At 46.1% G+C, this 12,053-nt stretch overlaps 1 protein-coding gene across 2 annotated transcripts in view; it reads left to right on the top strand.

The window, feature by feature from the left end:
- LOC126297572 (transmembrane protein 183-like) overlaps window positions 1-8,748 on the top strand; it is a 267,882-nt gene extending 259,134 nt beyond the window's left edge. Inside the window, exons 8-9 of one of the 2 annotated variants that reach the window (XM_049988526.1) lie at window positions 7,359-7,597; window positions 7,890-8,748. In XM_049988526.1, the coding sequence (XP_049844483.1) occupies window positions 7,359-7,597; window positions 7,890-7,896 (246 nt within the window). In that variant the 3' untranslated portion in view covers window positions 7,897-8,748. Of the gene's footprint in view, window positions 1-7,358; window positions 7,599-7,889 lie in introns of those variants that run through there. The other variant, XM_049988525.1, reaches the window with a different exon arrangement.
- Window positions 8,749-12,053: the final 3,305 nt, after the last annotated feature.

A 12,053-nucleotide genomic window follows, 5' to 3' on the forward strand; every position in this document is an offset into this window, starting at 1 on the left:
CATCTTTCAGCATTTGTTCAATCTGCTCTTTTAAGGCCTCTTTATGTGGTTCGGGTATTCTTTATGGTCTGGCATTCACCATCTTCCCTGCATGTTCTGGTGCTATCAATATTCTGTGTGTTGTTGTGGCGGTATATGACAATTTGTCTCCTGGTAGATGGAATACATCTCCATATTCTGTGCAAAATTCTGCTAATGCACTCTTCTTTTCCATATTCATGTGATCCACTCTCAGTTGTTTTTGTGGAGCACTAGCATGACTTCCTGTCCTTTCTACAGTTTCTTTACTGTCTTATTTCATGCACCTTTGCTAGACACACTAATTCTTCCATCAATAATGTGATCTTTTGTAATTGCACTTTGTTCTCTGACAGATTTGTTGCACTTGCTCTGCACATGCCATTTTGCACCCTCACTAATGTCTCTGGTACGTATACTCCATTAGACTATCCTGTTTGAGGATAAACATTTCACTTTCACTATCTCGTGGTACTTTACCCTCCACATTCAAGTGCATCATCATTTCCTCACTGGATGTCTGATAATCTCAAACTCACATACTTTCAGTTTCTCCTTCACTGTTTAGGTGTATGCCCCCGGCCCGACTTCCGGCCTGGCCCGACTTCTGGCCTGGCCCGAGTAGATAAGTGGTTAGCCCACTGGACCCGCATTTGGGAGGACGACGGTTCAATCCCGTCTCCAGCCATCCTGATTTAGGTTTTCTGTGATTTCCCTAAATCGTTTCAGGCAAATGCCGGGATGGTTCCTTTGAAAGAGCGCGGCCGATTTCCTTCCCCATCCTTCCCTAACCCGAGCTTGTGCTCCGTCTCTAATGACCTCGTTGTCGACGGGACGTTAAAAAAAAGAAATACTAAACACCAACTAGCTTGTACTGTTCAAAGCATCCTGCCTCTGATTTTTTTGCCCCCACCAGTTCCTCAAATCATGTGACGCTGAAGGTCTTCCACCACCTCATTGGCTCCAATTGTGAACTTCTCTTCAGTGGGTTTCCAGAGGCTGGGTAGAGGGAGAGAGGCATCTCTCCCTGTATGTTCACACACTGTGTCCTAAGCCTGCCATTCGCTTTTCATGATGGCTTGACTGACTCTCTCTCTCTCTCTCTCTCTCTCTCTCTCTCTCTCTCTCTCTCTCCCATGCTTTCTGTCTAGCCAGGAAATGCTGGCCCCACTATTATTGTTGATAAATGTTCACTTGGAGCTCTGCATATCAGTGTTACTCTTTAATGTTCTTGGGTCAATGTGTCGTCATAGCTTAGAGTGTATTCACTAGTACCTGGCTGGCTCACTGGCTTCCCTGTGACTTTTCCTTGCCACTTCTAAGACTTGACATTATTGTTAATGTAGTGTTACTATTTTTCTACAGCCCCCAGGGGCTCAGCATTCACTTGCTGAGGATGGGCTTGGCGACCACGGGGACCTGACCTGGGGACTGGTCTGCGCTGCCAGTGTCCTGTCACCGTAACCCCCGAACATGCTTCAGCAACCACCGTACGGCGCAGCGCGGCGGTGAAATGTTGTGTGCTGCGGGGAATGGTAATCTTGGCTTGACCGCCTGGATTGCGAGGAAGGCCAACCTCTATAAAAACCCCTCAATCTTTCGGTGTGCTCCGCGCCTAGAAGGTGCACGGCTGTTGGGGTGGAACAGTCGCAAGCGGGCAACCTCTGGGGCACCTGCCGCACCCCAGTTGTATAAGGCTTACTCAGGCACGCGGGGCTCTGTCTGAGCGGACTTTTAGTTCCCTAGCTGCTCGTGGGACCGCAATGGACCCTTCGACCTCAACATTTCCCCCTACCAGTGGCTTGGGTGGGCCGCTGGTAGGAAAACACACCCCATCGAAAAAGCGGCTACGCGCTGCGAGTCCTCCAGCGCCTGGTGTTGCTAGAGATTTAACAGAATGTAGTAACGGAGCACATGCTGATAATCAGAATGTGTTTTTGATTATTAAAAGGAAGGAGGGTAGCTTTGAGAGGGTTTCTCCCTTTTACATCCACAAGGGTCTTGAGGGAATTGCAGGAACACTGAAATCTGTCAAGCGACTGCGCAATGGGACTCTGTTAGTTGAAACTTCTAGTTCCCGTCAAGTTGCTGCCCTTAGGAAAGCAAATTATCTAGGAGAGTACGCTGTCGAGACCGAGCTCCACTCCACTTTGAATTATAGTAAGGGTGTTGTGACGTGTAGGGACTTGGTGGATATCCCCATAGACGTGCTAAAATCTGAGTGGGCTGACGAAGGAATTGTTGACGTGCAGCACATTATGAAACGAGTCAATGGGGACCTCGTCAAATCTGACTCGTTTATTCTCACATTCAGTTGCCCGAGACTCCCGGAGCATGTTAAAGTGGGGTTCTTACGTTTGCCCGTACGGCCATATTTCCCCAACCCAATGCGCTGTTTTAAATGTCAGCGCTTTGGGCATACTACGCTGGGGTGCAATGGGATAGCCACTTGTGGTAAATGTGGTCAGCCTGCCCATGACGGAGCCGATTGTTCATCGCCTGTGAAGTGCGTGAATTGCTCTGGGAGTCACCCTGTCTGGAGCCGGATCTGCCCCATCTATCTCGAAGAACGGAAGGTACAGGAGATTAAAACATCTAAGCGCATCCCCTATGGTGAGGCCAAGAAGCATGCAACCTCCTGTGTTTTCAACATCTTTCGCTTCCGCTCTCAAAAAACCGGTACAACTGGCCACTGTTGCTACACAAACAGAGGTTGCTAGTGTTAGCACTAAAACCTGCGCTTGCCAGTGCACTTGTGCTGCTGCGGTTGTTTTGCAATCTGCGGCTCTCCCCGCTACATCGGACAAGGCCGTGGTTGCTGACATTGAGGAACTTCCAGCCTCCCCCCATATGGCGCCTTCTGCCCAGGCGAGTCAACCTCCAACTGTTGACAAGGCTCGGCATTCCAAGCCCCCCAAGACAAAGCCTCAGAAGATGAAGGTTCTGCCACCTGAGGAGACTAGTCAGTGTCGGTCCGATGACGAGGCCATCGTACTGTCTGACATCTCCCGTGGGTCGTCATCGGAGCTTATGGACATTGATGTCGACCGGGGGCGATCTTCTCACCCCAGGAATAAATCTCCGGCCAGTACGGGCTCACCTCCAAAGCACAGAGGCAGGGTGAAAGTTCAGCCACCCTGATCACTGGCTCCCACATTACAGTGGAACCTGAATGGGTTCAGGACGCATGTGGCCGAATTACAACTCCTTATACGAGAGTGCCCCTTGTGCTTATGTCTCCAAGAGACACATTTTCGGGCCACTGATTCTCCTTCTTTACGCGGCAAAGGGCAAAGGGTGGTGTTGCGGTTTTTGTCCGTGACATGCACCCATCATCTGAGCTCCCTCTCGTCACCGACTTGCAAGCAGTTGCAGTTGACATTCTTGTGGGTCGGAGGCTCACAGTCTGTTCAGTTTATTTACCGCCTCAGGATGCGATGGACTCTGAGGCTCTCACGGACCTTATTACCCAACTCCCCCGCCCATTTCTTCTTCTGGGGGACTTCAACGCTCATAATGTCTCATGGGGCTCTCCGACTACTTGCCCCAGGGGTCGCATTCTGGAAAGCGTCATGATGTCTGCAGAACTGTGCCTCCTCAACTCTGGTGCTCCCACTCATTTCTGTACTGCTTCCGGATCGTCATCGGCTATTGACCTTTCCTTTTGCTCTCCAGCACTCGCGGATTCTGCTCTGTGGGAGGCTGCAGCTGACCTCCATTCTAGTGACCACTTCCCCCTCTGGATTCGCCTCCTGGATGAGGCTGTGGCATTACCAGTGCTGCCCCGGTGGCACCTTTGCAGAGCTGACTGGACACTTTTCAGCCAACTGGCTGTTTTGGAACACCGTGCCAGCGTCCACGAATGGGTAGACCATGTTGCAGCCGTGATCTCACATGCTGCTGCATTGTCAATCCCACGGTCATCCGGTCGTCCCAAGAGGCGTCCTGTCCCTTGGTGGACCACTGAGTGCCACTCAGCCATCCGCGCCCGCCGTGCAGCACTGTGCCGCTTCAAGTGCCGTCCCTCAGCTGACAATCTTGCGGCCTTTCGGGTGGCAAGGGCCAGAGAGCGGCGAGTGATTAAAGAGAGCAAACGACGGTCATGGCAATCGTTCTTGAATTCCATCTCTCGCTCCACTAGTTCTACGAAAGTATGGGAAGCCATCAGGAGGATTTCCGGGAAACTCAGCCAGCTACCTGTCACGGCATTGCTGCATCAGGGATGTCTCCTCACGGCACCGAGAGACATTGCCCAGACACTGGCCATGCATTTGCGGAATCTACCGCCACTATTAACTGTGATCCAGATTTTTGCCGCTACCGCACTGCCATCGAAAGGGGTCACTTGGACTTCCGGTCTCTAAATTCTGAACCCTATAACTGCCCCTTCACAATGTGGGAACTGGATTCTGCGCTGTCTGTGGCTCATGATACTGCGCCTGGTCATGATCAAATCCGGTACAGCATGCTGCGGCACCTGTGGCTGCCATCCAAGGAAGTTCTCCTGAACTGTTTCAATATGATATGGTTATCTGGCACGTACCCTGACTCGTGGAGGGAGGCGATTTTGATTCCCCCCCTCAAACCAGGGAAGGACCGAACGCATCCCAGTAGTTATCGGAGTATTGCCTTGACGAGCTGTGTTGGGAAGACGTTGGAACGCATGGTCAACTGCCACCTGGTTTGGCTGCTCGAGACCAGGCAGCTCCTTAGCCCCTCTCAGTGTGGCTTTAGGAGATGTCGTTCCACTATAGACAACTTGACCCTGCTTGAGGCCGCCATCCAGCAGGCCTTTCTACGTAACCAGCATTGTCTATGGGTCTTCTTTGACATTAATAAGGCATATGACACTACTTGGCGCCGCCTTATCCTCAATCAACTCCATGAGTGGGGCTTTCGTGGCCGTCTCCCCATCTTCATTCGGTCCTTTCTTTCTCACCGCCTCTTTCGGTATCGGGTTGGTAATGTGCTATCGGATTTGTACGTGCAGGAGAATGGTGTTCCTCAGGGCAGCGTTTTAAGTGTCACCCTCTTTGCCGTTGCTATTAACAGTATCACGTCCACTATCCGGAGTCCTGCCCAATGCTCCTTGTTTGTGGACGATTTTGCTGTTTTCTGTTCTTCCTCCAGTCTTGTCAGTGCTAGTCGGCAGTTACAGCTTACGATAAAGCGCTTAGAGGCATGGACTGCAAAGACGGGTTTTACCTTTTCTGCAGACAAATCTGTGTGTGTTCATTTTAATCGTTCTCGGCGTCTTTTTACCTCCCCTGAATTGCGTCTGAGGGACACCGTTCTTCCTTTTAGAGACACTGAGGTTCCTGGGCCTCACTTTTGATTCCAAGTTGTCGTGGTTGCCTCACCTTAAAGACCTCAAGGTGCGGGCACTGAATATTTTGAAGTGTGAGCCATCGGTCCTGGGGAGCAGATCGGGCGCGTCTGCTGCAGTTTTATAGGGCTTTCGTCCGATCGCGTCTTGACTATGCTTGCACCGTGTATGGGTCAGCAAGGCCTTCGTATCTGAAGATCCTTGACGCAGTACACCATGAGGGTATCAGGCTGGCCACTGGTGCCTTCCGTACCAGTCCCATCCCCAGCCTGTGTGCTGAGGCAGGGGAACCGCCGCTCGCCATCCGGCGGAAACTCCTCATGGTGCGACGGGTGTGTCATTTCCTTGCATGTCCTACCTCCCCTGCGTACCCTACCGTTGCCCGACCGCCTATGGAACGTCTCTTTTCCAGTCGTCCCAGGGCAACGAGACCATTTGGGATTCGTGCCAAGCATTTGCTTGAGTCCCTTTGTGTGGAGCGTGTGGCCCCCCAACGACAAGGTTTTACTCGCCTGCCTCCCTGGTTGCTCCAGAGGCCCAGCATCCTTCTAGACTTGTTGGAGTACCGGAGGAACTGCACTCCGGCGTTTGTTTTTACCTCCTTATTTTACGATATTTTAAACCAGAATCCAGACCATGTACCTGTATTCACAGATGGCTCTAAACAGGGGGACTCTGTTGGTTGTGCTGTTGTTTTCCCTGATCGAGTCGTCAAGTTACGGCTCCCTGCGGCGTTTACCATCCTCGATGCCGAATTGTTTGCAATCTTGCGGGCATTGGAGCAGATGAGATGTGTTACCAGTCTTAAGTTCTTCATCTTTTCTGACTCCCTGAGTGCCCTTCAGACCATGCAACACTTGTACCCAGCGGATACGGTCGTCCAGAACATCCATGATGCCCTACTCCACCTGCAACGGCAGGGGAAGGAGGTTTCTTTCTGCTGGGTGCCGGGGCACGTGGGTATTAGGGGAAACGAACTGGCGGATGTGGCTGCCAAAGATGCATGTTCCCTCCCTCACGTTGTTGAATGTGCCGTCCCCCTCCATGCTGTAACCTCCCTTTTGCGTTTTCGTGTTATGCATCAATGGGAAGAGGAGTGGTTGGCAGTTTCTGACAATAAGCTGCGTCTGGTAAAGGCCACTACGCGACCATGGCGTACGTCCTACCAGTCATACAGGCGGGATGAGGTTCTCCTCACTCGCCTCCGCATTGGACACAGTCCCTTCACGCATGGTTTTTTACTCCGGCGGGAGGACCCCCCAATCTGCAGTGCTTGTGGCGTCCAGTTTACTGTCCGCCACATTTTACTTGACTGTCTTTTATTCTCTGACCAGAGGGCGGTGGTTTCCTTGCCACCGGATTTGCCCTCTATTTTGCAAGACGACGCAGCGACTGTGGTTAAGGTCTTAAAGTTTTGTGTCCTGTCCAATCTGTTGCCTCGGATTTTAGGGAGAAGGTTTTAATGTGCTGCTGGGTGACTGGCTCACCCAGGTTTTAGGTAAGAGGTCCGCCAGTCACGATTACCTCCTTGTTTCCCTTCGGTATCTGTTCTCTTTTCCTTGTGTTTCCTTTCCTTTTTTAGTGTGTTTCTTCTCCTCTTGTTTTGCCTCTGTATGTGCGCATTTGGAACTGCGTCAGGCCTGTGTCTCTTAGCCGTTCTCCTTGTTCGGCGTCCGTCTTCGTCCCTTCACCGCTTGTGTTCCTGTTTCTATGCGTTTGGGCGCTGATGACCATGCTGTTTAGCGCCCGTAAACCTCAAACACACACACACACACACACACACACACACACACACACACACACACACCACACACACACACACACACACACACACACACACACACACTATTTTTCTACAGGACTTGGCTGTTTGCTTCCATGCCCCACATATCAAATTTGACTTCTGTTGCCTTCTCATTTATCACATAGTTGTTTACCTACCTTTTTAAATTTGTTTTACTAATGTAAACACAGTTGAATGTAAATATAAAAATTATATTCTTGTGCTTTGTAGATAACATCTTCACGAGAAGTGGAGTTGCCAAAACTTCGGGGACTTGTACTGCGAGAGATTATCCTTGTCAAAATGGAAAATAAAATGACGAAAATAAAATGCATACTCCACTCTTGCCCTATGTTAACTAATAAAGAAAAGAAGGTATTCATTTTTCAAACAGAAATGCCAATACTACGCACAAGGGTTCTGAATTGGTGGAGCCCTTACTACCCCCGGAAGGTTAAGTGTCCCTGGAGGTAAGTTGTTTTGAAACATGACATTTAATTTTTAAACACCTAAAACTCTGTTAAAATCCATGTTACTTTTACTGCCAGTGTGACCTTTACATATAGAAAAGATACATAAAATGTATAATAATGTTTCAAGATAAATGTTGATATGTATTGCAGTTGTTTCTAGAATGTATGTAGAGAAGAGTATTGGGAACCAAGTCTTGTTATGTTGATAGTACAGATGTCGTCGTGAACAGGAAGCTTAGCATAGACAACATGTTTTTTAAACTCCCTAACAAGTGTACTCTCATTGCAGGGGTTGAGCACAATTTTGCTAAAAATATCCAGCCTGGAGAGCCATATTCTATCACAGTATTCAACAGCACAAAAGTGTAAATTATCTGTGTTAATGCCGATGAGCCCTAAAATCTTATTCCCTGATCCACGTTCAGCACCCATTCTTCATAAGTGTTCCTGAAAGTGCATTTTTGTTTAATTGATAATTAAATATCCCTAGTGATCAGCTGTTTTCAAAAATTACATTTTAAAACCCTGTTAAAATCGATGTTACTCCCAGTGTATCATGTATACTTAGAAACAGCAGCACAAAACAATTTATCTGTGTTAATACTTAAGAGCCCAATGTTGTTCCATAGACTTTCTGTAAAACGTTATTCTTTGATCTATGTTCAGCATCCATTCTTGATAAGTGTTCTCTGAAAATGCATTTTTGTTTAATTGATAATTGAATATCTCTAGTGATAAGCTGTTTTTCAAAAGTTGGATTTTAAAACCCTGTTAAAATCGATGTAACTTGTATATTTAGAAACAGCAGCACAAAAGCCTAAAATTATCTGTATTAATGCTGATGATCCCAGTGTTGTTTCTGTAAAATGTTATTTGTTGATCCATGTTCAGCATCTATTCTTGATAAGTGTTCTCTGAAAGTGCATTTTTAGTTAATTGATCATTAAATATCCCTAGTGATAAGCTGTTTTCAAAAATTACATTTTAAAACTGTTAAAATCTGTGTTACTTTGTTACTCCCAGTGGATACGTATATTTAGAAAAGATATATAAAACATGTGATAATGTTTCAAGATAAATGTTGATATGTACTGCAGTTGATTCTAGAATGTGTATCAGAAGATAATAAAACAAATATATGTATTCTATTCATGAGTTTCACAAGTTCATGTTTGCCCAGTTTACATTAAGCACATGACTGCTTTGATGGCATAGGTGATGCTTGCGACCAGACTGGAGTAAGTGGTTGTGGTGGGAGGATGTATGGGACAGGTCTTGCATCTAGGTCTATTACAGGGATATGAGCCATGAGGCAAGGAGTTGGAGTAAGGATGGAGGAGGATATTGATTAGGCTCAGTGGGCAGCAGTATGCCACTGTGGGAGTGGTGGGAAGGATAATAGGTAGGATATTCCTCATTTCAGGGCACAATGAGAGGTAGGTGAAATCCTGGTGAAGAATGTGATTCAGTTACTCAAATCCTGAGGGGTACTGAGTCATGAGGGGAGTGCTCCTTTGTGGGCAGACAGTGGGACTGTGGGAGATAGTGGGTGACTGGAGAGATAAGGCACAGCGTTGGTGGGTGATTTCAGACTGTGAAGGCCTTAGTGAGACCTTCAATATATTTGGAAAGGGACTGCTCATTACTATAGATGAGACAGCCATAGGTGGCTAGGATATACGGAAGGGAGTTCTTGGTATGGAGTGGGTAGCAGATGTTAAAGTACAGATATTGCTTGTTGTTGGTAGGGTTGATATGAACAGGTGTGCTGATGTCAACATCAATGAACATGGCTTGTTGAGTTGGGGTGGACCAGGTGAAATGAATGAGAAGATGATGTTGAGGCTCTGGACGAATATGGATAAGGTGTCATCACCTGCGATCCAGGTCACAAAGTCGTTATCAATTAAAACTGAATCAGGAGAGGGGTTTGGAATTCTGGGTGGTTATGAAGGTTTCCTCTAGGTGGCCCATGTATAGTCTGACATAGGATAGTGCCATGTGAATGCCCATTGTCACACCACAGATTTGTTTGTAGGTGATGCCTTAAGAAGGTGAAGTAATTGTGGGTGAGGATATAGTTGGTCATGGTGACTGAAGGCGGTTGTAGGTCCGGATTCAGTTGGACATTGGGGAAGGTAGGGCATTAGGGGTGTTAAGGTAAAGAGAGGGGGTGTCTACAGTTCCAAGGATGGCACTGTGTGGTGAAGGAACAGGAACTGTGGAGAGTCAGTGGAGGAAATGGTTGCTAACATAGGAGGTTAGCTAATGGGTAATAGGCTGAAGTGTTGGTCTATGAGAGCAGAGATTCTCTCATTGGGGGCACAGTAACCAGCCACAATGAAATGTCTTGGGTGGTTGGGTTTATGGACTTAGGAAGCATGTAGAAGGTAGAAGTGCAGCGAGTGGTTAGCTTGAGGAGACTCAGACTCAGGGGGTAGGTTGTAAGAGGACCTAAGGATTTGAGGGAGAATGGAGATCCCATTGGGTTTCAGAAATGGGGTCACTGTGGCAGGTTTTGTAGGTGGATGAATCTGATGGCTGGGGGAGTGTTTCCTCCAGGTAGTTTCTGCAGTTCAGAACCACAGTGGCACAGCCTTTATTGGCAGGTACGATTATAAGGTCAGCATTAGCTTTTAGGTGGTGGATTACTGTTCTTTCTGATGATGTAGGGCTAGTTTCCATGTTGAAGGTTTAGGGGAATGTTAACTGCAAACTCTTTTAATCTTGGTTTATCATTTGTCCTCAACAGTTGTATTTGTAAGCATGCAATTGCCAATTCTGCTCTAGGACTTTCGGCATTGTTGAACATCGTAGCTGTAACTGTCTGGCAGCAGTACACGTAGACTTTCTGGGAGAATGATTGAAAGATTTTGTTACACACTCAGTTTTCCTCAGGTATCCTTGGTCATCCACCTTTCCTTTTATTGAATACTGTCTCTTCGCCATAAATTTCTTGTGTCATACGTGAATCGATGGACATGACAGTGGATCTTTTCCATACTTAGTTCTGAAGTTTTGCTGAATCTGTAGGGTGGGGTTTGGTTTCAGTACACTATAATACACACTATGTGGTCTCTTGTGGAGAGACTATTTTGTAAGGATTTTGTACAGATATGATGAAGGTATGTCACCAATTGCTTTTGTCTTAAATTTTTGAAACTATAGAGAGATTTTCTGGGCACACTGCATTTCAACTAGTAAAACTGGGTTTCTCAGTACACACAAAACTACACTAGTCAACTGTTGTTAATTGGCTTGCGTGTGGAAACACTTTACCAGTACAAGCACTTCCTGGCTGGTGCCAAGAGCAGAGAAGTTAAAAAGTTTTTTAAATTACTGGTAGTAAGTCACTTCCCTTACTGCTATCTTATACCTAGTTGTTTCTACCTAAAACATGCTGAATCTGTTTTGATTGTTCATGGTATTTATGGGATAAACATTTTGTAAATGTGCTAATCAGCCCAATGCATTTTAATATATATGGTCAGATTTAGTGCCTGCTCAATAAAAAATTGCGTAGTTACTGAAAAGGTTAACAAATGGCTCTTTGGGACCATTACTATAGATGTTAACACTATTTACAATATAAAATGGCTCACTGTACTTCACATCAGTCTTTCCCCAAATCAGTATTTATTAAAACTTACAAGTCAAGAAATGGGGTCTTGCTTCTGTAAACAGAGAAAAATTGTGTAAACTTAGAAGTTTAAATAATGGAGAAGTGAGATGTTGAGAGCTACAGTTACATTTGCTGGAAATTCAGGACTGATTCATTTCACAAAAAAAACTTTTATCAATTATGATATTACAGCCAATTACTCCTTTACATCAACTACAATAAATAAAATAATTCTGCATGATAATCCGATTGAAACATATCCTGAATGTAATCCTTGATATGTTTCATGCCTTTAAAATTTGTTGGATCTGGTAGCTGATTTGTACCATTTATAATTCGAGCCCTAGATACAGAATTTCCCTGAACAAATAATATAAGTTTTTGACTTTCACCTCCATTATTAACTCTTCATTATACATTTTTTATCATGTTAGAGTTTTAACAAGTGCACATTGTGCAGTTGATGGAAGCAGATGTTCATGATAATGGACACGAGTAGCTATTAAACTGTAGTGTGCAAATTTACAACTTTGCTATGGATTGAAATTCCATATCCAGTTAGCTATAGGGTTTCTCTCTCTCAAATAGATTTGTGTGACTAGTATTAACTGAAAGAAGAGATGATATATAAGGCCTGTTCATGGTAGTGTGGCAGGCAGCAGGCACTGTGTCACAAACCGGCCATAGTTTCTTTTTAAGCCATCTGTGTGAAGAGAAATACATGTTGAATTTCTTTCAAGTTTTTGATGATTTGCTATTGAATGTGGGCATTCCGACAGAAGATGTGCATGTAGTATCACCATTATGCTTGTGCCTGAGTGCCAAAGGTGG

This window comes from Schistocerca gregaria, chromosome X (genome assembly GCF_023897955.1).
Source record: "Schistocerca gregaria isolate iqSchGreg1 chromosome X, iqSchGreg1.2, whole genome shotgun sequence".
Lineage (NCBI taxonomy): Eukaryota > Metazoa > Arthropoda > Insecta > Orthoptera > Acrididae > Schistocerca > Schistocerca gregaria.